This window comes from Oncorhynchus mykiss, chromosome 2, assembly GCF_013265735.2.
Source record: "Oncorhynchus mykiss isolate Arlee chromosome 2, USDA_OmykA_1.1, whole genome shotgun sequence".
NCBI lineage: Eukaryota > Metazoa > Chordata > Actinopteri > Salmoniformes > Salmonidae > Oncorhynchus > Oncorhynchus mykiss.
Window position 1 is genome coordinate 34,370,501 of NC_048566.1, and position 26,820 is coordinate 34,397,320.

At 41.3% G+C, this 26,820-nt stretch overlaps 2 protein-coding genes across 4 annotated transcripts; one reads left to right on the forward strand and one right to left on the reverse strand.

The window, feature by feature from the left end:
• Positions 1-315: 315 nt before the first annotated feature.
• nek10 (NIMA-related kinase 10) lies at positions 316-13,526 on the reverse strand. 2 transcript variants are annotated; one of them, XM_021560056.2, is made up of 34 exons: positions 13,383-13,526; positions 13,026-13,130; positions 12,802-12,862; positions 11,019-11,155; positions 10,837-10,932; positions 10,668-10,752; positions 10,453-10,494; positions 10,275-10,353; positions 10,121-10,188; positions 9,846-9,925; positions 9,658-9,744; positions 9,241-9,465; positions 8,760-8,899; positions 8,616-8,677; positions 8,390-8,467; positions 8,229-8,293; positions 8,040-8,142; positions 7,508-7,636; positions 7,033-7,170; positions 6,818-6,863; positions 6,265-6,386; positions 5,995-6,097; positions 5,723-5,798; positions 5,399-5,528; positions 5,234-5,304; positions 4,742-5,046; positions 4,583-4,654; positions 4,415-4,469; positions 4,228-4,265; positions 4,034-4,134; positions 3,771-3,881; positions 3,497-3,611; positions 1,345-1,397; positions 316-1,192 (listed from the first exon to the last, which is right to left on the reverse strand). In XM_021560056.2, exons 2-34 carry the CDS (start codon positions 13,094-13,096, stop codon positions 1,109-1,111), a joined length of 3,228 nt encoding a protein of 1,075 aa, XP_021415731.2. In that variant the 5' UTR covers positions 13,097-13,130; positions 13,383-13,526; the 3' UTR covers positions 316-1,108. The 2 variants fall into 2 exon arrangements, with proteins under 2 accessions (XP_021415731.2, XP_021415724.2); XM_021560049.2 differs by having other exon boundaries at positions 13,026-13,526.
• A 479-nt stretch (positions 13,527-14,005) lies between these two features.
• Positions 14,006-26,088, forward strand: LOC110488078 (septin-7). 2 transcript variants are annotated; one of them, XM_021560069.2, is made up of 15 exons: positions 14,006-14,159; positions 15,711-15,712; positions 15,861-15,963; positions 18,085-18,191; positions 20,070-20,170; positions 20,344-20,478; positions 21,195-21,312; positions 21,577-21,669; positions 22,169-22,265; positions 22,364-22,415; positions 22,552-22,680; positions 23,620-23,640; positions 24,257-24,392; positions 24,748-24,890; positions 25,147-26,088. In XM_021560069.2, the coding sequence occupies exons 1-15, from the start codon at positions 14,156-14,158 to the stop codon at positions 25,184-25,186; spliced, it is 1,281 nt and encodes a 426-aa protein (XP_021415744.1). In that variant the 5' UTR covers positions 14,006-14,155; the 3' UTR covers positions 25,187-26,088. The 2 variants fall into 2 exon arrangements, with proteins under 2 accessions (XP_021415744.1, XP_021415755.1); XM_021560080.2 differs by lacking the exon at positions 23,620-23,640.
• The last annotated feature ends 732 nt before the right edge of the window (positions 26,089-26,820 follow it).

The following is a 26,820-nucleotide window of genomic DNA, read 5'->3' on the forward strand; positions in this document are numbered from 1 at the left end:
TTATTATTTGACATTGCTGGTCATCTATGAACATTTGAACATCTTGGCCATGTTCTATTATAATCTCCACATGGCACAGCCAGAAGAGGAATGGCCACCCCTCATAGCCTGATTCCTCTCTAGGTTTCTTCCTTGGTTCTGACCTTTCTAGGGAGTTTTTCCTAGCCACCGTGCTTCTACACCTGCATTGCTTGCTGTTTGGGGTTTTAGGCTCGGTTTCTGTACAGCACTTTGTGACATCAGCAGATGTAAGAAGGGCTTTATAAATACATTTAATTGAATAATCTAAAGCCAGTCATACAAACAGAATTCTCCACAGCAATAGATTTATTTCCCATGTAATGGAAATACATGCAATAGTTTCTATTAACACACAGACCTGAGGACACGGATACCTGTCTGAAGAAAGTTAAACATAGGTAGAAAGTGCATCTCGCTTCACCTGAGATTTCCTCAAAGCATTGCTGTTTAGAAACAAATGAAAATGTACAATTAATAACATTTAACATAGAATATCATCTGGAAGTAGACTATTTAACTGTGCAAAAGTCCTCAACAACAACAACAACAAACAAGTCATTGTGTAGCGACATTAGGAACATGCCGTCTGATGCAGGTCAGACAATACCAGAGATAAAGCAGTAATATCCCTATCCTGAGTCTACTTAGAGTTAAAGAAAGTGTAACCTGAGAGATAGAGAGATCACAAAATAACCACACAAACCTCACACAACACTGAGAAAGACCCTAGAATCTGTATAGATTTGTACATATGATCAATGCATGAGTACATTAGCTCAGTGCAAACTCAAAGAGGAAAAACTCCAAGTGACCATACAGCTTCAATTTCATAGGCCATAAATAGTCTAATATACATATGTGTTGAAGACGTATGACTGCTTTCTTTGACCCGAAATTAGTACTCTGACCCTATTTGTCTGTTTGAGCCTGTCGTGAAACACTTCCCCTTTATGCAGACTGTGTATCATTGATCTACTTCCTTCTCAAGGTTATCAGCCTCTCAAAGAAATGTAGTGCTAGCCCATTTCGACAGTGTGACTGGAAAACACTAGCATGCCAATGAAGAAATGATTTATAAGGATGATGGTCACTTGTTTGTCCCTGTTGCACCCTGGTCAATCCTCATTGCGTTGTAGTATCCATTCTCCTCCAGAACCTCCTCTATAATGGCCTGAAATGAAAGATCACTTATAGCATTCATATTTCCTAACCAGATTCAGAGTTTCAGCCAGACATAGACATCCACATGTCCATAAATATGTCAACTACAACAGGCTATCCTATTGTATTTATTTCTATACAATAAAACAAACTGATATTAACCTGCATCTGCTCATAGCTGATTCCCTCCTTGAGATCACCATTTTCCATATCACCTGTAGCACAAAGTTACATTTTAGGCTTCTAAACACCTAGACAAGGGTTATAGCAACCCCCATGGGAGACAACATGAGAACACAACACTCATCACGTAGCTTTGGTTCTTGGCTCAGTATTCTGTTAGGTTGCTACGTGTTACGCCCTGACCATAGAGAGCTTTTTATTCTCTATGTTGGTTAGGTCGGGGTGTGACTAGGGTGGGTCATCTAGGTGATTATATTTCTATGTTGGCCTGGTCTGGTTCCCAATCAGAGGCAGCTGTTTATCGTTGTCTCTGATTGGGGATCATATTTAGGCAGCCATTTCCCCTCCCTTTGTGGAATCTTGACTATGTATAATTGCCTGTGAGCACTGTTGTAGCTTCACGATTTATTGTTTTCCTTGAGTTTCTCTTCAAAATAAAAAGGATTGAACCATACCACGCTGCATCTTGGTCCACTCATTATAATGATCGTGACACTACGTTAACCAGTATGCACTAGCACTGAGGTTAGGGTACCTTGCTTTCAGGGTTGGGGAGTAATGGATTACATGTAAGGGATAAAGTAACTAATCCGTTACCAGCAAAAATATTGTAATCAGATTACAGATACTTTGGAAAAACTAGATAATTACTTCAAGGATTACTTTTAAATTCAGAAAGGATGTTTGTGAGAAAAAAAATCTTTGACACTTCTCTGTTTTCTCAATGACGTTCAAATCAGCATTGAAAAAAGGTGCAAGTTTAAGTTTGTTCCACCTGAGCGAGTCTGACCACAACTCAGAGACCACTATGATGACACACCAAATGTGTTTGATGGATCGCAGGAATAAGCTTTTGTAGGTTACAGTCCAAGCTATGTCTTCAAATGGTGCGACTGCTGTCGGCATCCAAAGATTATCCAACTTGAATAAACGCTTGGAGGTAAGGATGACAGTAGTTGTGTCGTCTACGTGGATACGGATATCACTTACTATTGTTATCTACATAGCGCATTGATGTGAATCACACTGCTGCTCTCTCATTTAGCTATTTGCGCCGTACGGAATGTGGTTGTTGTGGATGGCTGTTCACAAACCTAAATGTGTATTTGAACCCAATAATATTTGAATTTAGGAAGATGCCCATCATTCATTATTTTTGAAACCAGTGGACAGCCAGTGAAAAAACGTATAAATGCCTCATGAGCTTAGTTCAACTGTCACACTCCATGAGAACCCAAAATATAAGCTTGTTTTACTCCAATGTTTATAAACAAACACTGTATAGCCTCATAACATGGTTAAAATGTTGATATCATGGATGGTCAGTCCTTGCATCCATAGCTCTGTCTATTAATCTGAGAGTGGTTACATTTCTCCAGGCCCATCCCTCAGCTTTTGTTACCAAAAGAGGCGGGGCGACCGTTTTGTTATTGTTTCATCTGTGGATTTAAGCAGCTGCATATTATCAAGATATCAAAGTGTCACCAACAAAAAGGTAAACAATGGGCCTATAGCAAATGTAGCATATGGCATTCCTTTTTCACATGTAAATAGCACTTTTCAGTAGTGCTCAAAGCATGCCATTCCATGAGAGCAGAATGTATTTTTCAACTCGAATCAATGAGCCCAATCAGTCCTCCATGATAACAATCATAAATCATAAACAACAGAGTAGGGCTGGCTAATAAGTCGTTCGTTTTGGGGTCATGTCCAGGTAAAACAATTTGGCTAATCTATACTTCCACATTTCCATGTCCTATTTTTGAAGATCCAGGGTGTAAAACATTCATTGGAATGACTGGAATTCTGATAGACTTTGGTTTTTAATGTAAAGATATAATTTAATGGTATTATTATATGTACTAGAAAGCGATGGGTTAGAAGAAGCCTACATAACCAACCCATAAAGGAAAATGTAACATCCATATATGGCCAGCTATGTAAACTTTAACATTGATTTATCCTGCAATAGACGTTGTTCAATTGGTAACATACATTTTTGCCTTCTTCTAATGCCTCTTAAGGGGAAAGTAATCTAAAAGTAACCGGATGTAATCAGATTACGTTACCGATTACAATTTGGGACAGGTAACTAGTAACTGTAACGGATTACATTTAGAAAGTAACCTACCCAACCCTGCTTGCTTGGCAGCACCTAGATGGTCTCCTCCAAAAGACTGGACCAGAGACCACCAGTCTGAGCTGGCAGAGCCTGACTCCATTAGCTCTGGAGACCCCTGAAGCAGCTGGAAACAAAATGGAGATCAACACATACGGGTTTGACCTGTTAGATGAACTAGACTGGTATATAGGCTTACAATGCCACGCTGACTATCGCAGCGCAAATCCATAGTTGAGGCAGACCGCTCTAACGTTGCTGTAAGTTCCTGGTGTCTTGTACTTACCTTGTTAAGTTCCACCTTGAGATTGTAGGGACTGCTTTCGTAGTGGAACAGGGACTTTTTGAATCTCTCAATCGCCCGCCGTTTCACACTGTGCTGAAGAGCTGGGGGAAGCTGAACATAAATTGGTCAAAAACAGTACGATTTTAAATATAATGGCTCAAATGTCTAGACATACTGTATACACCAACCAACTGGTACATAGCTCTCATTACTATTATCGGAACTCTAAATCAAATAAAAATCTAAAGTACATATACACTTACCTGAGTGATGTAAATGATCTTATGCAGTTGTACCAGGAGTCTTTGGACGGGATCATCGATCTGCCGAACCTTCCTCTGAGACACACAGATTCCTGCTGACACTATGAAACCCACATGTTTATCAGTTGAGTTGAACCCACTTAACCAAAGTTGAAGGAGGAAAGAAGAACATCCTTCAAAATGACCCAATTTACCTGGTCGAGGTTTTGGCTTCGGAACAGCAAACTCACCACTGAGGAAAACAGGATGGTTATTTTAATCACTTGACTGACAAACTGTTGTCATGACACAAACAGTATAGGCACTCTTCAGATGAAATGATGATATGGGTAACATTCAACAACATATAATATATCAGAGTATGATCGTATATAGACTCACCCAGCTAAGTTTGCTTCATCTACCACAGAAGCACTGACACTACTCTTTATCGGCCCTTTAACAATAAAAAAAACATAAATTGATTTCAATCCAAACATGACACTTGAAAATACTCCTAGTAATTGAATGATCTAAATTCAAGTGAGCATTTTGAATTCAAGTGCTCACCAGCGTCTTTATACCCCGAGACAGTGGAGATGTTGGTATGAGAGGGATCTAGATCTTTATCTGAGCCATTATCTATATAAACACATAGATCATAATCAAGATGGTAGCAAATGTTATGAGAAACATGAATTATGGCCATATAATCCAAGAAAGATTTACCTTGGCTGGGTATTTTTTTGCTTTGATTTGAGCTGTGGCCTAAAGAGAAATATGGTACCATGGACTCATCAGAGTCAGTCCTAGTACTGGTTTTCTCCTGGTCTTTAGAGGAGTGGCAGCAGCTGACCCTGCCCCGATGGCTCTCCAGGAAGTACTTCTGTGCTCGCTTCCTGTCTCGCTCTGCCCTCCTCTCCAAAGCATTCTGAGAAGTATTCAAACTGTCCATGAACCTCATCATGATGTCAGAGATCTTGGAGCTGACTTCCACAATGTCTGGACGCAAGTCTGCGTCGGTTGTCAGGCAGCTGAGGGGTATTATGGGAGTTATTTAGGTAGTAATCAGATAATGTAGCATCTTATCAAGCATTGTCCATCATTGATTTGTTTGATACAATGGGAGCTCTTTGCTATCCACATCAAAGATCTTTAAGGGAAACATAAATGAATTAACTTCATCATATTTGAATACTTTTATACTATATTTATACTTACCATTTAATCATGTCTGTGACTCTCTCTGAGAAAATGCCTTCCTCCACTGGTTCATAGACTGCCTCCACAATCTACTAACACAAACCACAGTTTAGCAACAATAGCCCTAGATACATAGAGAACCTATGTGAGTAGTGTGTGTGCATATGTGCGTTTGCATGTTACCTTGGTGGCGAGGGAGAGCATGTTGCTGCTGTAGAATGGGGGCCTCAGTGTGGCCATCTGGTAGAGGATACATCCGCTAGCCCAGACATCAGCCTTCTCCCCATATGGCTCACTCTTCACTATCTCTGGACTGTACACACACACACACACACACACACACACGCGCAAAATGGCAGTTGTAGAGATCATTCAAATGATATTGGAGTGTCAGTAATGAAGCTTGATAAAGGCAGTCGTACCTTAAGAGACGACCTACTTCATCAACAGGACAGATCTACCTGAAATCTCCCCTGAGTATGAGTAACAACTATACACATAACTCACCAGGAGTACAGTATGGTCCCAACCACTGATGTTAGCTTGCTGTTCTCCTGTTTCTGTTTAGCCAGCCCAAAGTCAGCTGAAATGGATTCAGGTCAAATGTTTTACCGACACGTATACCCTCAGGCATAAGGACATGATGTATGTAAAACGAATGGTAAGTGGTTTGCGGAAGGATTGGACTCATTCATATTTACGTGTGACTCTGGTTTTAGTAGAAGATGCCATGAGGAGAGAGAAATAGAGCATGAAAAGGACAACTGTGATTGACTGACTGATAGTGACTTTGTCCCTCTCTCCAAGCATGACGTTATTAGGAGTGAGGTCTCGGTGGACAATCCTCTTCTCCTTGTGCAGGTACCTTAAAGCCAGACACATCTGAGGAATTTCATCGGGAGAAAAAAAACCCAGGGATATGCATTCTTTAGTAAACAACATCATAGCATTGAACGATTCATTCATTCATTCATAGCAATTATCCAAGAGAGAATTCACGGTTACAGTAGCTTTGTTGTCAGTGCAAAGCAATGGAGGCCGATACTTACCTGGATGAATATGTTCCAAAGTCTCTCCTCTGTGAATTGCTGCTCCTTCTCTTTCAGAGAGTTGAAATGGTCCCAGAGGGGAACACCTTCTATCAACTCCATGACAATATATAGCCTGTCACCTGAAACAGTGTTCATAGCCATTTAAAAAGCTGATATCTTAATAATGTTAACTCAATGCTTTGTGTGATGTATTGTTGTCTCTACCTTCTTGCCCTTTGGGCTGTTGTCCGTGCCCAATAATGTTTGTACCATGTTTTGTTCTGCTACCATGCTGTGTTGTCATGTGTTGCTGCCTTGCTATGTTGTCGTCTTAGGTCTCTCTTTATGTAGTGTTGTCTCTCTTGTTGTGATGTGTGTTTTGTCCTATATTTATATTGTATTTATTTTCATTTTTAATCCCAGGCCACCGTCCCCGCAGGAGGCCTTTTGCCTTTTGGTAGGCCGTCATTGTAAATAAGAATTTGTTCTTAACTGACTTGCCTAGTTAAATAAATGTTAAATAAAAAAATACAGAAATTTAAAAAAATAGTGGTGTGTGTCTGATACTTACCTTTCAAGAATGTCTTGTAATATTTCACAACATTTGGATGGGTCATCTTCAGGGAACAGAGAAAAAAAAGCATGAGTGCTCATCATTCAAAAAGAGGTACTGACTGGTGTGTTGTGGGTAATATTGTATATAACCACATGGTAGAATATCAACAAACAAAAGCAACGTGTGAGACATGAACTACTGTATCTGGCCGATAGTAAACCAATGCTAACCTGTTCCTTAATGATGGTGAGCTCAGACACTATCTTCTCCACGTTGCTGTCTCTGGACTTCTTATCTTTACCGAAGGCAGGGTTGTGGAGGTTCACTTCCTTCAGAGCCAGAAGCATCTGACCACTCTGTTTCCTCACCTCTCAGCACAACCGCACACAACAATCAAAACCAAACAGGTAGAAAATACACCAGAAAGAATGTTAAAGACAAGTGTGGAGTGATATTAGTGCCAAAATACACTTCGGATTCAATTTCTTTTGGCACTAAAACCACTCCATAGTCATGCCAAATGGTACAAATTCAAACATGTAGAGGTAGCAAAATTCTAGTGATCATGAGTCCTTGAAATCAAAGCACAATCAGACATGCCACATCAATCACAACCACATTGTAACCACATTGTAATTGTCATGTGTCCACTCATACAGGCACATTAAGGTTGGCACTGATGAATGGCTCAGTGGGAGACTCTACCTTGAACACACTGCCGAATGCCCCAGTGCCTAGATGGTCCAGTATGGAGTAGCCATTGATCACTCTCAGAGGAGGGCGGTTCTGGTCGACAGTCTCAATATTCTCCCTCAGGCTGTCCAATTCCTCCTGCTAAATGTAAGCCAACACGCCAGTAAACAATCCTCACAGAGTGGAGTAGAGTAGTAATGACGGCAGAGAATAGTTCATGAAAATAGTAAATGAATCATTATTCTGATTATACGGGGCTTTACATTACAATCTAAAAGGAGACAGGACAGGGCAAATGAACGTACAGGTAACTGCCAAAATAATGGAAACACTTGAGTAAATGAGGGATAAAAAGTATATTGAAAGCAGGTGCTTCCACAATAGAGTTCCAGACACTTGTAGAATCTATGCCAAGATGCATTGAAGCTGTTTTGGCTCCTGGTGGCCCAACATCCTTTTAAGACACTATATGTTGGTGTTTCCTTTATTTTGGCAGTGGCATATGTTACGTGTAGATGTTTTTACAGTATAGCAGTTTTCTCACAGTGTAGAGAGAAACTTTTGCTTGAAGTGCTTCATAGACAGTGATGTCTCTCACATAATGTCCAACATCAATGAACATCTCAAATAAATCTGTAGGAAAGAGCCTGAAACACGTATTTTTTTAAAGTACATTTTCTGAAAGAAAAAAAGATGTACATTGACTTTAAGAAACAATGTCTTATGTCATCACCTTTTAAATAGATGTCGGTTACATTCCATGCTGAAGAGGAAACGTAGGGTCCGAAATGCATAGCACTGTCAACATCAACAATAACATAATGACTGTCATTGTAGTATAAGGACAAACATGACATGATAATTGTAATTACACCATTATGTAATGTGTAATACCTGTAGGGATATTGCTTTTGGTCCATTGCGAAAGCTTTGTGGCAGAATCAATTTCGCAATTACATAGACCCCATTCTCCTGACGAAGCAAAGAGAATGCATTTCAAAAATGCCCTTTCCACTAACACAATTCTGAATCAATATCATAGTCCTATATATTGCCCAGTTCATTGATCGTTCTAATGTAAGCCAACACTCTGTTTCTGTTTGTGGCTAGGCGCCCTTACCTGAACCACCTGATGTGCAGTGGTGTCATCCAAAACGAGCTCAGTCAGAGCCGCACAGCATGCTTCAATAAAGACAGACATTTACACAAGATCATGTTAGGGTTAGTAGTCTAAATATCCAACATGTCCAGTGTATATTCCTACCTGACTGTAGAGACATGGTGTCGTCCACATCCTCCTGTGGACTGAGCTCCTCACTGACGTGCTGTCTCTGGATGCGTCCCGCTGCATTGGCGCTGCAGAGGGCCTCGATAGAGGAGCGGTCCGAAACGTACGCCCGCTCACTGGAACAGACAGCATACAGTACATTACGGAACCCTACGGGTCTGGGTTGCATACCACTTTCTCATCATCTGAATTTCCTCATGGTCATAATAATCACTAACCATTGTTTCAACCACTGTCTTTGACCCACTAAACTCTCGAGTAACTCTTGACAATACTATATTAGCTTAACCAGAGGTTGCATACCATTTTCCCATAATCACAATTTTCTTAAGGTCATAATATGCACTAACCTAGGTCTCACCCAATATACTGCATTTGACCCAGTGAACTCCTGAGTAGTCTATGCTCTCCATGAACTTGTATGATACTTCTTTAGTCTATCCAGGTAGCCTCTCACCTGTCGAGGATGTGAAGCAGCTGTTGCACCCCTCCCCAGGTGCGTATTTCAGCGCTGGTGTCTGGCTCCTCACACAGCTGGACCAGGACCCACACTACGCTCCACAGCAGCTTCAGGTGCTCCCCGTGCAGCAGGCTGAGCAGCACTGGCAGGCCCTCGCACTCCCTCACCTGCTCCCGCACCTGCCGCACCGGGGAAAGCAGCCGCAGCAACTCTGCACTCATCCTGAAAGGGACACAAAGAAAAATGGATACGCAAAACACATATCAAAGCAAGACATTGGAAGATGCATGTTATTGCCAGTGATATAGTCATGCTGTTGATGGGGGGTGTAAGGCAAACTGTTATTTTGAGGCAACTTTGTTGTGCAAAGATGAACGCATAGAGTGTGACTGACTAGGGAGGTAGGTACTGTACCTTTTGGACAGTAAGTCATAATCTTGTAGTATAACAAGAAGATTCTCCACGATTGACAACTCTCCTATCTTCTTCTTGCATTCTGAACTAGGGGATAGATCAAGTTATGTATTTAAGTGTTAGCTACAGTGTATACTTTTACTAAAGGTATGCATGATGTCCCAAGGTCCCTTTATTAGAGCAGTTACCTCTCAGCCAATGAGGTGAGTGCTAGGAGGGCACCTAGTAATACACTGCTGTCACGTGTTGATAGGAGCTTTACCAGGGTCTGAGCATGAGCATGAAATCTTACATCATTATATGCTCATTAGTTACTACTTTCCAAGACAGAAAAAAACAAAAACCTATCCACAAGTAATGGGGAACAGACATTGGACTAACAGTCAGTTAGGAGTACAGTTCTTAATTTAACACAATCCTACAGTACATTGTATGAGGCAGTGACATTTGTACAATTGTTTACCTTATGAGCGCCACTCTCAATAACCCACTGCCTTTGGTCCTCCACTGCAGACAGTTTCTGAAGCATATCTATTCGGGAATGAAGAGACAAGGGACAATAAGGAAGGACGTCGAGGGAAATACAGGCTACTTTTTGGGGGGATTTGATAACTCACACGTCATGGTGACCAACTTCTCCATGGCAAATGTCTGCTCTCCACACCCCAGATAACTGCTGCACACCAACTCCATGTACTAAAGAGGGAGGGAAAGGGATAGAAAGTGACAGCTATAAAAAGCAACACAGGACTGTCAGACTAGAAGGTTTTTTAAATAGATTTAAAGTACATTTACCCTTGCGAGAAGATCAACACCATGGAGTTGATGAAAAACTCTCTGAAAAGACAGGGTATGACGAGAATTAAAAAGATACCTGAAATCAGAGTGTTGAATTGTCCTGCTTGCTTGTCAGGTTTTTGTCAACAAATCAAAAGAGAAAGGCAGCACGAGTCATATCTATTTTACATCATACGAAGTTGAAGGAAGAAAAGGCCCATCATTCGTTTTACCTGATAAAGTGGTTCTCTTACGAGCAATCGTAGACAGATGAGTACTCTAAGGACAGACTCAGGTGGTGCATGGTCGACCCAGTCACTACAAAGGAAGTACACACACAACTGAGCAACTTTCAAGACCTTCATCAGCTGCACAAAAATTGTTTATACCACATGAGACTACCTGCACAGTCTGTTCTTGACCAAAGAGGTAAGGATCTCCAAAAAAAGCTTATGTTGAGGATGACTGTTGAAACAATGTTGATTTCTGTATGTTGCACTGTTAGACGGAAAGATGTGAAAGAAAAGTTAATTATGTGATCAATCATATTCAAGGGATCCTAAATGAATTATTTAGGGATATACCTGAATTTCTCCAGCTCATGATCTTCAGAGGTTATGTGAATCTGACTCCTATTGTTGCTGGCAGTATTTAGCTGGAGAATGGTCTGGGATCTTCCTCCACTGTTGCGGACCTTACATGACTGACTCAATACTGCCACCTGGAATGTCAGGCAGACAAACCTGATCACATCATACTGTACAGTCATGGCCAAAAGTTTTGAGAATGGCACAAATATGAATTTTCACAAAGTCTGCTGCCTCAGTTTGTATGATGGCAATTTGCATATACTCCAGAATGTTATGAAGAGTGATCAGATGAATTGCAAAGTCCGTCTTTGCAATGCAAATGAACTGAATCCCCAAAAAAACATTTCCACTATATTTCAGCCCTGCCACAAAAGGACCAGCTGACATCACGTCAGTGATTCTCTCGTTAACACAGGTGTGAGTGTTGACAAGTACAAGGCTGGAGATCACTCTGTCATGCTGATTGAGTTCGAATAACATACTGGAAGCTTCAAAAGGCGGGTGGTGCTTGGAATCATTGTTCTTCCTCTGTCAAACATGGTTACCTGCAAGGAAACACGTGCCGTCATCATTGCTTTGCACAAAAAGGGCTTCACAGGCAAGAATATTTCTGCCAGTAAGATTGCACCTAAATCAACCATTTATCGGCTCATTAATAAGAAGTTCAAGGAGAGAGGTTCAATTGTTGTGAAGAAGGCTTCAAGGCACCCAAAAAAGTCCAGCAAGCGCCAGGACCGTCTCCTAAAGTTGATTCAGCTGTGGGATCGGGGCACCATCAGTACAGCTTGCTCAGGAATGGCAGCAGGCAGGTGTGAGTGCATCTGCACGCACAGTGAGGCAAAAACTTTTGGAGGATGGCCTGGTGTCAAGAAGGGCAGCAAAGAAGCCACTTCTCTCCAGGAAAAACATCAGGGACAGACTGATATACTGCAAAAGGTACAGGGATTGGACTGCTGAGGACTGGGGTAAAGTCATTTTCACTGATGAATACCCTTTCCGATTGTTTGGGGCATCCGGAAAAAAGCTTGTCCGGAGAAGACAAGGTGAGCACTACCATCAGTCCTGTGTCATGCCAACAGTAAAGCATCCTGAAACCATTAATGTGTGGGGTTGCTTCTCAGCCAAGGGAGTGGGCTTGCTCACAATTTTTCCTAAGAACACCACCACGAATAAAGAATGGTACCAACACATCTGCCGAGAGCAACTTCTCCCAACCATCCACGAACAGTTTGTGACAAACAATGCCTTTTCCAGCATGATGGAGCACCTTGCCATAAGGCAAAAGTTATAACTAAGTGGCTCGGGGAACAAAACATCGATATTTTGGGTCCATGGCCAGGAAACTCTGCAGACCTTAATCCCATTGAGAACTTGTGGTCAATCCTCAAGAGGCGGGTGGACAAACAAAAACCCACAAATTCTGACAAACTCCAAGCATTGATTATGCAAGAAGGGGCTGCCATCAGTCAGGATGTGGCCTAGAAGTTCATTGACAGCATGCCAGGGTGGATTGCAGAGGTCTTGAAAAAGAAGTGTCAACACTGCAAATATTGACTCTATCAACTTCATGTGATTGTCAATAAAAGCCTTTGACACTTATGAAATGCTTGTAATTATACTTCAATATTCCATATTAACATCTGACAAAAATATCTAAAGACACTGAGGGAGCAGACTTTGTGAAAATTATTATTTGTGTCATTCTCAAAACTTTTGGCCACGACTGTACAACACAAAATAGAGGGTTCGACATTCAGCTGAATTGACATGTCCTTACCTGGTGTCTGTGAGCATTAGTTTCAAGCAGGGACAGTAGTTTCCTGAGATCATGTGATTCTCTAAAAATGTTACATTTTGGTCAATCCTTTTATTCCAGTCAAAACAGGACATCAGTTATGTGCAAATATTTTAGTTGAAAATGTCCCAAAAAATACTAGGCCTATTTTGACATTATGTATGTGCAGTATCTGAATTGACTGAAACTACTTCTATACAACTTACTTGTTGTCTGGTCCCTTTAACTTCTGGGGTAGTTTGTCTGCTCTTCTCACCTTTTTAACTGGGTTGGGCATTATATAAATTCCCTTCTGCTTCCATGGGTCATACCTGAGGTACAACTTCCGATAATTGACACAATATAACAATGCATTCAATATCATGGCATTTGGTACATTGTAACGGCTCTCAATATACAAAGAAACATAGTCTGTTTTAGAAACATTAGCCTAGCGGTAGCTAGTAACACTGAACAACAACAGGTGCGACATAATCGTTCAGGAATAATGCAGCCATCCACTACAAGGGAACACAAAACAAAGGACAAACATGTTTCCTTTGAGCCACTGAGCAGTCCCTTACCCTCCTCCACCATGGCAAATATGTAGGATACACCTGTTATTTTATTATTCTTTTTCAAGCTTGTTTTCTCCTTCAAGGTTGCAGTTTATTAATGGGCATATTATTGGAAAGTTTGTGCCCGAATTGGAAAAGGACATACTGAAATTGATGATAGTTTTAACCAATAGGTGGAAGCAGCATTATTATGTGGTAGTTTCTATGGATACAACTGACGCCTTTTCGCATTCCGTCACCAGATAATTTTGTTTTTGGAATGTTATTGTTTGTTGTTCCCGTTATTATAGCTCAGTGGTTGTTGCAGTTTCACCAAGTGCATAAATAAACACATTAATACTAAATAACTGTAAATTAACAAGTAGGTTTATAACTCTTATTTTGATTCATATTTATTTTCATACACTACTAACCTGTGTGCATCTATCTATATATGCTAAATAAACTTCCGATTTGGAAAGTTAAGTAGATGCACAGTTTCTGTCAGGTTTCTGTTGATGGAAAATAATCCAGATGAAAACAGATGATCTACATTTTTGAAAAATGTAACACTGTTGTCGCGATAGCATGTGGATAACTCAGGCAATGAACAAACTACCGCGAGATGTTTGGTCCTTAATTTTTGCTATTCATAATCGCAGTACGCATTGTATCTGGCGTACTCTCCGTTGTTCAGGTGTGACATTACGTCGGCCACAGTACGTAGGTATGCGCTAGTGAGAAGGGGAATGTCGGGTTGTGAATGATCGGTTTCTGAGCGGCAGCAAAACGTCAACATTATGGGTGAGCCTACTTACTGTATAAAAAATGTCCGAAAACTGCTTTGGAAATTACATCTATAGCTTGTTGTATCAGAATGGCTATTTTAAAGTAATGGTTGTTCGTGGCTTTCTAGTTGTCTGAGTAACCAACGCCCAGTCGCCCCCCACCAGTTGTTGGATGAGTTGCTAGCAGGTTAGCATTAGCTTAGGCATTTCCTGTGTAGTTATTTTGTCCCTCATCGCGAATTGCTTGCGCCAATTGTATCTACCTAGTGGTTCTTTCCAAAAGCTAATGTTTTATGTTATGTATCTGGTGTTTGTTAAGCAAACTCAATCGAGGTAACGCTAGCTAGCTTTTTTTATTTATTGTGGCGATAACGTCATGTTCACCACCTAACGTTAGCCAGCTGGCTTGCTAGCCTACGATTCAGAAAATGCTAACGCCAAATCCTTACCCTTAAATTAAATGACTGTCCCAGTATTCACCGAGCAAGCCATTGTTTATTGTTAGCTAGCAAAACAATAATGTCAAGCAATGTATTTACTTCCAGCTATTTCAAACACTTGATTTGCCCATGAGTGTTACACTGAAAAAGTAGATTAAAGTGTGTGTGTGTGTGACACCATATAGTGTAGAAAACAGCAAACCAGAGTATGCTCTGATAATCTGAGGGAAGGGGACAGATGAGGATAAACACTCGATCAAGCCAACACAGCTAGATTCTCAGACCTTGGATAGATCTAAGGACGAGTCAAGTCTGAAGATGGGTATCTTTGGGTGTCTCCCTTTTCATATTGGTTTGGGGGGTAGGACCGAGTGAAAGTGAGCCAGGTTTTTTTTTAAATTAAAGAATGCCTATTAAATTGCGATGAAGATGCACTCATGACTGCATGAGAAAAATGTGTACTCCTCTCACCACTTCCTTCAGTTGACCCGCTAACTGAAACGGAAACCACACTAGCTAGCATAATCGTGAAGAAGGATTTGAATCAGTTGCCAGAAACATTTTCCATGTAAAAAAGCAGTAGGTGCTGGTGGGAGGACGGTCCCATTGTGATGGCTGGAATGGAATATATGGAACAGTATCAAACACATGGAAGCCAGGTTTGATGCCGTTTCTTTCATTATATCCATTACAATGAGCCCGTCCTCCTATAGCTCCTCCCACCAGCCTCCACTGGTGTACAGATAGTGATCTCACTTATACCATGCATGGACATAAAGAAGACTTACAGTTTGAATGGTAATTTCGCACAGACATAGGCTTTCAATTGAAAACATTTGAACAACAGTCCAAGGCTAAGGGCATCACAGAGATTGGACTCTGTTATACCCCATAGAAAAGCCAACAACAGTGAATAACATTGTACCATACTATCCAACTCTGTGATGTTATGCTTGCTAGCCTAAACACACATTATTTATCCCCAGGCTTTACAGTTTGTGAAATTGATTCTGAAAACAGAATTCTTTGTTAGGATTATTGCTGATATTGATTGTTGTCGCCTGTGTTCTCTCCTCTGGCTCTTACCTCACTTTGGACCACATCGCATGATTATCTCCATAAAACAGCTGTAAGTATGGATGGATTGGAAAGTTAGGCCAATGTTTATTTGCCTGCTTATCAGAATTACTTTCCCCTAATTTTGAAGTAACCTTGGCCTGTTACATAACATTGCAAAAGCTGTGGTGTTGATGTTGTGCTCGTATGTTACTTTCCAGCAACAAAAGAATCTGGAGGGGTATGTGGGCTTTGCTAGCCTTCCCAACCAAGTGTACAGAAAGTCGGTGAAGAGAGGCTTTGAATTCACCCTGATGGTTGTTGGTAAGAAAATGCTATTCATATATTGAGGTCATGGTTCAACCGAGTCATGTTTTCAGTCATTTCAGTTTTAACAATACAGTTGACCAGTAAAAGCTCTGTATAGTAAGTTTACATTTTGAGAAAGGAATAGTTATGTGCAAGCAAAGTGCATGTGTGTGGTTTTAACCTCCTCTCAGTCGGGGGAGGGAAGATAACCTCTCTCGTTTACTTTTTTTCACATCTGCCTGCCTTTTTAAAATAGCATTGTTTTTGATTGGATTTTTTTTTAAACTGCGCAGTATTATCAAAAATACAAGAGTGCCATTGAAGTACTTGGATGCGGTCATTGAACTTGGCCAGGACCTTCATTTGCTAATCAGTCACTGTTTGGAGGGAAAATGTTTCTTTGGGTCAAACCATTTCCTGTGGTCGGCATAGCAGGAGTTCTCCCTCACTGCTAAGAATAGTTCATCTCGCATTTCATCTGAACAGCAGCCTCTTTCTGAGCCAGTCATGGGTTTATCATTGATCAGTTTAAGAAGTCAGGCTACACTGGTCATTCTACACTGGTCATTCTATCTAAACATGTCTGCCTTGCCAGGCACTCGCATGCAATATGGTTCCTCTTAAACAAGTCACCATGATTTACCCTGCTGTATAAAATGTCCTTTAAGGCAGTGTGTTGGATGGTGCCTAAGTTGGGGCCCAGAAATGCCTTGAAGATTTCACCAGCCTGATTGGTGCAATAATAATAATACGGTTTTTAAAGTCCTATTTCTGTGAATGCAAACGCAGCACAAACGATGCATATTTTGCTCATGTGAAGCAGGCTAGTTTATATAAATACACCAGTGTTTTCCATGTAACAGGACAGGTTGGCGTGCTGCGCTCAGCGAGGCAAAGTGCGCTGTGCCAGTCACCGCCGATAACGCTAGCCCTTTCTCACACTACTAGTGACCTAAGCCAGCAGGGACATGTGGGCTCAAATCTCCTCAGGACTGGGTAGAGGAGCTAGCTCTGCCTACTGCCGAGGCAGTGTGTATGTAACCGTGTACGAGACTGATATTGCTGAATTAGTCAAACTATCAACTATTTTTCTTTTTTTGCTGAGGATTTTGTATCCATTTTTGTACATTTTTAATACAAAATCTACAGCAAAAAGGAAATGGTTGCTAGTTTGCTAATTCAGCAAAATCAGTCTCGTACACGGTTACATACACACTGCCTCGGCAGTAGGCAGAGCTAGCTCCTCTACCCAGTCCTGAGGAGATTTGAGCCCACATGTCCCTGCTGGCTTAGGTCACAGGTAGTGTGAGAAAGGACTAGTGTTATCGGCGGTGACTGGCACAGTGCACTATGCCTCGCTGAGTGCAGCACGCCAACCTGTCCTGTTACATGGAAAACACTGGCGTGTTGATATAAACTAGCCATCCATATTCATAGGAGTATGATGATGGGCATTGAAATGCACATAGTCAAGTGCAATCACTCAACACAGAAACGGTAGCTCTCAACTCTCAATACTGTAGCCTGTAAACAGCAGCCCGTTGACGATCGAGGTCAGTGCCAGTGGTAATTTCCACTGCCCTAATGATTTCATTCCCCAGGAGCATGGATACCAGGCACACAATGGCTAGCCACGCTAGAGAAATGGGACCACACAGCCGGCATAATAAGAGGCATTCTCTAGCCACGTTCAGACCAGGAGCTGTTGTCCTAGCCCTTTACACAATCATTAGATGGATGGTCGTCTTGGACAAATGTCAATGGCCCTCAATCAAAGACATGACCTTTGATGGGATTTATTGGCTGGGCTTTATTAGAATCTTCTACAGTACCATGGGATGCCTCTAAAGCTGCATGAATGGCTATCAAGCAAGAACAACATTCAAAGACATTATAAATAGCTAACCATACATGTTGAAAGCAAGTATATCCCACTGTGTGATAGCCATTCATGAAGCATATATATTACTGTGCACACTAGGCCAATATGTTGATTTGAATTGCATTGACTCACTCATTTAAAATGACAATGATCCTAATGTAGCAACACTGTCATTAGGCTATATGAGCCATGCTTAAATTTATAAATGAAAAAATAGATTCATTTTTATTGCAACAGTTTTTGTTTTCTTCTAGGTGAATCAGGATTGGGCAAGTCCACGTTGATCAACTCTCTGTTCCTAACAGACTTGTACTCTTCAGAATACCCTGGGCCTTCACACAGAGTCAAAAAGACTGTACAGGTAGTTTAAAACACTTCTGCTTAGCAGTCCTGGATTCTCTGGTTGAATATCCTTATTTCACTGGTGACCATGTTAGTTTTCCTCAGTGTTGATACCTTGGCATTTGAAACACATTCTGTGATATAGAGCAGACTAAAGTATTCATACCCCTTGACTTGTTTTTTTTTGCAAATGTATTGAAAATGAAATACATTTACATAAGTATTCACACATCTGAGTCAATACTTTGTAGAAGCACATTTGGCAGTGATTTACAGCTGTGAGTTTCTCTATAAGTCTCTAAAAAGATTTCCACACCTGGATTGTGCAACATTTGCCTTTTATTATTTTAAATGTTTTCAAAGCCCTGTCAAATTGATTGTTGATCATTACTAGACAACCATTGTCAGCTCTTCCCATAGATTTAAGTCAAAATTGTATCTCGGCCACTCCGTAACATTCACTATCTTCTTGGTAAGCAACTACACTGGAGATATGGCCTTGTTTTAGGTTACTGTCCTGCTGAAAGATAAATTAATCTCTGTCTGGTGGAAAGCAGACTGAACCAGGTTTCCCTCTAGGATTTTGCCTGTGCTTAGCTTTATTCCATTTTTTAAAATATTTTTTATCCTGAAACTCCTCCGTCCTTAACGATTACAAGCATACCCATAACATGATGCAGCCACCATTTTATGCTTGAAAATATGGAGGGTGGTACTCAGTAATGTGTTTTATTGGATTTGCTCTAAACATAACACTTTGTATTCAGGACAAAAGTTAACGGCTTCACATTTTTTGCAGTATTACTTTAGTGCCTTATTACAAACAGGATGCATGTTTTTGAATATTTTTTATTATGTACAGGCTTCCTCTGTCATTTAGGTTAGTAATTGTGGAGTAACTACAATGTTGGTCCATCCTCAGTTTTCTCCGATCACAGCCATTTAAATGCTGTAACTGTTTTAAAGTCACCTCTCCGGCAACGGAGTTAGGAAGGACGCCTGTATCACTTTAGTGACTGGGTGTCATGATACAACATCAAAAGTGTAATTAATAACTTCACCATGCTCAAAGGGCTATTGAAGGGCTGCTTTAAATTATTATTATTTTACCCATCTATGAATAGGTGCCCTTTGCGAGGCATTGGAAAACATCCCTGGTCTTTGTGGTTGAATCTGTGTTTGAAATTCACTGCACGATTCAAGACTTTTCAGCTTTTTATTTATTTCATTCAATGTGAAAATTAAATTCAAACAACATTTTCCCACTTTGACATTGAGGTATTGTGTATAGGCTTGTGACGCCAAAAAAATCTCAATATAATTAATTTTACATTTCGGCTGTAACACAACAAACTGTGGAAAATGGCAAGGGGTGTGAATACTTTCTGAAGGCACTGGATGTCATTTAGTCCAGAAACTTGCTCTACTTGGCCTCCAAAACGCAACGTTATCTCCACACAGACGCTCGTCTGTTTTTCTGGTTCCTCTGCATAGTTCGGTAATAGCACAGTGTTAGACTGCATGCTGATACATGCAGCTAGAATGAGCGTCACCCACTGGCCTCAATGTGTGCTACACATTTGGCGACAAGTTGTCTTCCTGAGAGGTTGTTTTGGTCCTCTTCATTCCCTTCATTGGGATTGGCAGTATGCTAATTTCTTCTGTGTTGTTGCAAACACTCTCTTGTGGAGACAGGTGTTGGCTCAACGCATTGGGTACTGCATTGTTGTCCAAAAGTTAAACAACCAGAAGTGTAGTGGGTGCTTAATATTCTTATGACGGTTCTTAGGAAAGTTGTATTGTTCACTATCTCACTGTCATACACCAAATATGAACAGTAACAGTATGCATTTAGACAAGGCAACTATTGAAGACTGATATAATCTCTATTTCCCAGGTGGAGCAATCCAAAGTGTTAGTAAAGGAAGGTGGTGTCCAGCTCCTGCTCACAATAGTCGACACCCCAGGATTCGGCGACGCTGTGGACAATAGCAACTGGTACGCAAAATTTGACGACAACTCTATTTTGGCTCCAATAAATGCATTGATCTTGGCCCATTTGACAGCCATTTCAGCTCATAGCTTGCGAGCAGGTTTCCAGGAAGTAGCGTCCATTTTTGGCTCAATGTGTGTGGGTTTGTTTCCTCCCTGTGGCTGTGTGTACCGCGCAGCTGGCAGCCGGTCATCGACCACATAGACAGCAAGTTTGAGGATTACCTCAACTGTGAGTCGCGGGTGAACAGACGACTGATGCCTGACAGCAGAGTGCAGTGCTGCCTCTACTTCATCGCCCCCTCGGGACACGGGTGAGTCTGGGTGGGAGGGAGAGAGTCAGATAGTGTGAATGAAGGGGGAGGGCGTCTTGAGATTAACTAAGATTTCACAAGTGTAAAGTAGAATACCCCATATTAGAAATTCCAATAATTTTTGGCTACTGCCTCTTAGGCTTTTTTTTTTCTCACTCTTTAGGGTTGTTTTGCAATATACCTACATAGTTGTTTCATATGACTGTTAGTGCTAAAGGGCATTGGCCATCTGTCAGAGAAGGCTGTGTGTATCGTGGCTCTGGGGTAAATGGGATGTGTGCATGCGTTCACTGTTCATTCTCTGTTCTACGGGACATTGTCATTACAATCCCCCAGTCAATGTTGAGACAGGCTCTTAGGATGAGCAGCTTATGCTGGCCTCTCACACACTGACCCCTCACACACACTCCTCGCAGCACCAGCTGATATAAGCTGACTCGCACTCGAGTGCCTTGCACAGTGACAATGCTCACGGGAAACAGCTGGGGAAAGTGTTTTGGACACAGACAGTAGTTATTTGTGTTGTCATCATTGATAAATTACTTGTTTGTTTACACTACTAGAGCTCCATTGCAAACAATGTTTTATTAGTTAATAGATGTAAGGAAAGAAATGTGAGCTTTGTGGTTTGCTAAGAAAATAGTGGACCTGTCAGGAATCTGTCCATCAGTACCCCTACCCCAGCATTTATGTTATTATGTCATGTCTCCCTCCAGACTGAAGCCTCTGGATATTGAGTTTATGAAACGGTTGCATGAGAAGGTGAACGTCATCCCACTGATCGCAAAAGCAGACACTCTCACCCCAGAGGAGTGCCAACGGTTCAAGAAGCAGGTCAGTGGGCTCTGTTTGGGGGGGCTGGGCTCTGTCTGGGGGGGCGGGGCGTCAAGGGTTTACACAGACGAAGACTTGATTGTTGCTGATAGAAATAGACTGTTTGGGCAAAATGGGAGGTTTCCCATTCCACATACTGCTCTGACGATGCCCTCTAAATTTCCCCTGGGCAGGACAGTCTGAATGGAGTTGATACCACATGATAAAAAGAACTGTCTCGCACGTCTTTTGTATGTTAATAAATCATACTGAACCTTCCCTCAGATCATGCGGGAAATCCTGGAACACAAAATCAAGATCTACGAGTTCCCAGAGACAGATGATGAGGAAGAGAACAAACTGGTGAAGAAGATCAAGGTATAATACATATGTACCTCGGCGTTGTAAGCACCATGCGTGCACCAACGAACTTAGCCATTTGAACTGTTAGGCACTTAGATGCATCAGTCCTGCCTGGATATTGCGATCGCAATTGTTTTTGCAAAATCAACAATTCCCTGCTTATTATGCGAGGGTGTGAAAATTACCAATCACTGCACTATTACCACATAAAACAGTAAAATCATTGCAATATTACCACATATAGCTCTCCAATCACTGCACACACAAAAAGAGTGCTGGACATTTTAACCAATAACTTACTTTTACTGCATAGTGGTTCAATCAAGTAGCATGTCAAACTTTTTTCCAAATTGGTCAAAATCGTTGCAAATTGCCATGTAAAATATCTGAATTGCTGCAGCAAAACCAAATATTCTGGGCCACAACTAGCCTATCACAAAATTCTGGAGGGGCTGTTGCATACACACACACACACACACACGTCTCACACGCCGTTGTGTTATTTTGCTTGCAGGACCGTCTGCCCCTGGCCGTGGTGGGCAGTAACACCATCATCGAGGTGAACGGGAAGAGGACCAGAGGACGACAGTACCCATGGGGAGTGGCAGAAGGTACCAGGCATGATGGGAGATGGAAGTTAAGGGAAAATCTATTAAGAGGCTCCTTTTGGAGAGGGGTTTGAATATGTATTGATTGTCTTTCCTTGCAGTTGAGAACGGAGACCACTGTGATTTCACCATCCTACGAGACATGCTCATCAGGTACAGACTCAAAACATGAAGTTACAAAAATGTATAGGAAATGACAATGCATTAAAAAAAATAATAATAATTGTAACGTTGTCAACCACAACCGCCTCAACATGATGGTTTCTAAGACTTGTTTTGTTGCGTACAGAACCCACATGCAGGACCTGAAGGACGTGACCAATAACGTCCACTATGAGAACTACCGTAGCAGGAAGCTGGCAGCCGTCACCTACAACGGACAGGACAACAACCGGGTCAAGGGTCAACAGTCGACAAAGTGAGTCCAACAGCTACCAGTGGTTCTCTATTTAACATGCACAGCCTAACTTTTTTTTTTTGCTTAAAGGCATATTTAACCTGACAGATAATCTACTGGACATTTGAAATGTTTTATCATATTGACGTGATATTTAGGCTGTGTATAAATGGATGATTATTGTTGTAGTGTTCTTGGGGGTAATTTTTTTCCAATATAGGTCCATCATTCCAAATGCAGGTATTACAGCTTGAAGGGACACTTATGGATTTTGGCAATGAGGCCCTTTATCTACTTCCCCAGAGTCTGATGAACCCGGGGATGCCATTTTTATGTCTCTCTCCGTGCAGTTTAAAGGAAGTTGCTATCTAGCGTAAGCGCAATTGCTAACTAGTCTTACCCTTATACTTCCAGTCATTGCGCTATCTGCAGATACCCATAGACTTCCAGTCATTGTGCTAACGCTAGTTAGCATTGGCTCGCAACGCTATCTCGAACTTCCTTCATACTGGACACAGAGATATATAAAAATGGTATCCACAAGTTCATCTGACTCTTGGGAAGTAGAAAAGGGCGTGGTTGCCAAAATCCATAACTATCCCTTTTAAATTCCACACTGCTGCTCTCTCACACTTAAGACCCTGTTATGTACACCAACCATGCTCCGCATCGTAGCTATTTACTGAGAGACACCCTCACACACTGCGGTTCCTAACGCACAGCTACGCACCAAACACATGCTACTAATGTAAGGCTACTACTGCACACTACTACTACACACACCGTTTCATGCCTCTAGAAAAGTGGTTTTGTTTCTTTGTGAACTTTTCCTTGTTTACCGCGAGAAAGTAGATGTTTCGTTCTAAGTGTATGTTTTAGTCAGTCCGTTTGAGTTTTTTCGTTGTCGTAGTGCATGATTTCATCGCAGCATGCTAAGTGTGTGTGTTTCTGTTTTTTTAGACATGACACAGGTGAAGGCATGTAAGTGGTCAATTTATGTTTCCTTAGATCATTTTTTAAAAATATACAATTTTCCTCCCTTGTCCGTGTTCTTCTGTCTGGATTGTCTTTCTCCCAGTTCAGGGTGTTTTCTTCTCTCCTTTCTCCCCCCTCATGTCTGGCAATGTCTCAAGGAACCCTGTAGATGCCAACATTGAGAAGTCAACTGGGAATTGATAAACACGCATATTACATTGCAAATACTTCACGTGTAATTAGCGTAGTTAGACTGGTGGCTTCTTCTCACTTTCAATTGAGTTTACTAACATTTAGCTAAGCTAACATCCCAAAGCACCACTTTTTCACTACAGTTACTCACTAGCCTGTGCTAACAGCTTAGCTAACTCAGCTCCATGATTGCTTGGTGCTGGTCTTTGAGCAAATTGGGTTTCTTCTTCCCTCTGCTTTTCCACACTTCAGTCACCACATTGAGTCCTACCATTCCTTTCATGCATAGATCCTTGTATGTGCCAATTCCCTGCAAGGAAATGGGGGTGGCATTACTGTGAGGATTGTTCCACTGTGTTGGTGATGGATGGTGACGGTGCACTGTGGGACTGGTCTGACTGTTTGCCTGCATACGTGTGTGACCCTGCAGGAGCCCCCTGGCTCAGATGGAGGAGGAGCGGCGGGAGCACGTGGCCAAGATGAAGAAGATGGAGATGGAAATGGAACAGGTGTTTGAGATGAAGGTCAAGGAGAAGATCCAGAAGCTGAAAGATTCCGAGGCTGAGGTAACATCAGTCACATTGCCTTACTACACTACTGATCCCTACCGTATGGTTTGACTTCTTACTTCCTGATGCGTAAACACTCACTTTTTGGTGGGTGTTGATGCACTGAAAGTCTTAGTGAGACAGTGAGTCTCAGGGGGGTATGAGAGGATTTATTTAATGACTAGTTATCGTGTGTGTGTGTGTGTGTGTGTGTGTGAGAACTTCACTGCCCCTCTCTCTGAAGTGTTACATTTCCAAATGCACACTTTATTTAACCAGGATAGTCCTCTTCGCAACAATTGTCAGTTATTCAGTGAGTCACAGTTGTGAGCATGTCTTTTCAAATGTTTTCAAAATGTCTCTTCTTCTGCAGCTGTCGAGGCGTCATGAGCAGATGAAGAAGAATCTGGAGGCCCAGCACAAGGAGCTGGAGGAGAAGAGACGCCAGTTTGAGGATGACCGGGCCAACTGGGAGGCCAATCAGCGCCTGGAGCAACAGAGACTGGATGCCTCCAGGTAACAGTGTCTGTCACACACCTGAACTGTAGTGGTGACTTTGGTTGTTACAAAAGTAGCTCTATTTATTGTTGTCTGTTGGCTAGAGAAAAAAGCTCAACTGGACACACAAACAAGGGTGTGTGCAGAACGTAATACCAGCTGGTCCCACTAGATGTCACTGTTGTATAATCATATCTCAACCACTGTTTGTAAATGTTTGCATCATTATATTGCCTTCTATACTATATTCACTGCAACATGATCTCCTCTACAGGACTCTGGAAAAGAACAAAAAGAAGGGGAAGATATTTTAGACAGTCTGCAGAAACACCAAGTTGTACTTGTTGCCAGCTTGGATATCTATGTGTGGCACCAAAGCTCTTGTACAGCCCAGCTGGGTCTGCATGTACTGTCACAATGACCGGAAGAGAGCTGCCTGTGGACTTCTCCAAGGAATGTGTTTACCTTAACCAAACGTACCGTCTTAGACAGGCCAAACCCATATATAACTGAATACTGCCCAAGGTTGCAATGTCTATTTAACAACTGATTACTACAGTTTTATGCAGAGCAACAATCATGTTTCAGTGGTTTAATTTGTTTACATGCACAAAAGCTCTTCCATGATGTGGAAAAGGAAATGGCATTTCCAAAAACTGTTTTTGTTTAGTAAAGTGTAACAGATAAACCTCATACTGAACAGCTCCCCATGCAATGTAGCCTAACAGGAAACGACAGTCTCGGTCTCTCAATAGGAGGAATGGGAAATCTAAAAGAGGCTAAAATGCACCTTGGGCTTTTTTTTTTTTTATGGCTGAAGCTTTTTCCAAAATGTAACGCTTTCTTCTGTTTTTAGCAAATTTCACTAGCCTTGGACCACCATTAACTTCATAAATGTTATATTTCAGTTTATTTTTATATATATACACCGAGCCAGCTAAAGTCCTTTTTTTTTTTTTTTTTTTTTGTATGTAAGAATTCGTCTGAAGCTTTGACCCGTTTCTGAGGAGGATTGACTGTTTAAAATACATTCAGTAGTCCTACAAAGAGCAGAAAAAATAAATGAAAGGAATATTTCTGTGACTCCACATGTCATCAGATTAAGTGGGAAAGGAAAGTCAACACCATATTTTGCTTTGCCTATGTACTCCATCTGTATTTGTTATTTGTATTGTACAAAGTCACTTAATAAACATGTGATAGACTTGCAATGCAATGAATGCTGCTAGGTAATGCATGTTGATACTGCATTACTACATTCAGAATACCTATTATGTAGGCCTACTGATGTTTAAACAGTTTAAATGTGTTACTTATTTTTGCTCTGTAGTTCAGTATTAATCTGCTTTGTCTACACCATATCTCCACCAGAGGGCAACATGGGTTTCCTTTTCAGCGTTTCTCAGTTTAGTGGTTTTACTTTTGATGTAAGTATTCTGCCACATTACATGCACAATATGAATGTTTTCAGAGCACTAGCAGGTTATTTGCCTGAATAGATTTGACGTTTCACACAGTAATATGCATATTCCTTCATTTTCTAAAGCAATTTTTGCAAGTACTGTTAATTTGCTGACGCAAAAATGTTTTCAGAACATTGGACTTCACGCTTGACTGAAACAATCATGCAAACACATGTTCAGTGCATCCTGGTTCACAGTTAATTATTTTGATGCAAAGTTGTATGTATGTAGCTGCTATGGAGATCCATTAGAAGGAACCTGCAGGAATAACAGTAATCAACAGTATGTCCTAAGAGAAAGAACTCACTCAGAATGAGTCATGGATACACTAAATGCTGATATTTTACCTTGTCCCTCTGAGCTCCTTTTACCCATCAGTCCAACAAAAGACTCAAATTTCTGCCCTGGGAAAGAGGTGATATTAGGGCAATTTCAGACTGAGAAAAGTACATCTCCCACAGTGATCCCATTTTGACATTACACAG

Excerpts from the sequence above, each read along its gene's own strand:
- nek10 (XM_021560049.2), bottom strand. The coding sequence starts at position 13,183 with ATGATATTGAATGCATTGTTATATTGTGTCAATTATCGGAAGTTGTAC. Across the intron at positions 12,863-13,025 it reads TTAAAGGGACCAGACAACAA|AGAATCACATGATCTCAGGA; the intron begins GTAAGTTGTATA and ends TAACATTTTTAG. Across the intron at positions 10,189-10,274 it reads GAAGTTGGTCACCATGACGT|ATATGCTTCAGAAACTGTCT; the intron begins GTGAGTTATCAA and ends ATTCCCGAATAG.
- LOC110488078 (XM_021560069.2), top strand. Across the intron at positions 23,641-24,256 it reads CATGACACAGGTGAAGGCAT|GAGCCCCCTGGCTCAGATGG; the intron begins GTAAGTGGTCAA and ends GTGACCCTGCAG. Across the intron at positions 24,891-25,146 it reads CAGAGACTGGATGCCTCCAG|GACTCTGGAAAAGAACAAAA; the intron begins GTAACAGTGTCT and ends TCTCCTCTACAG.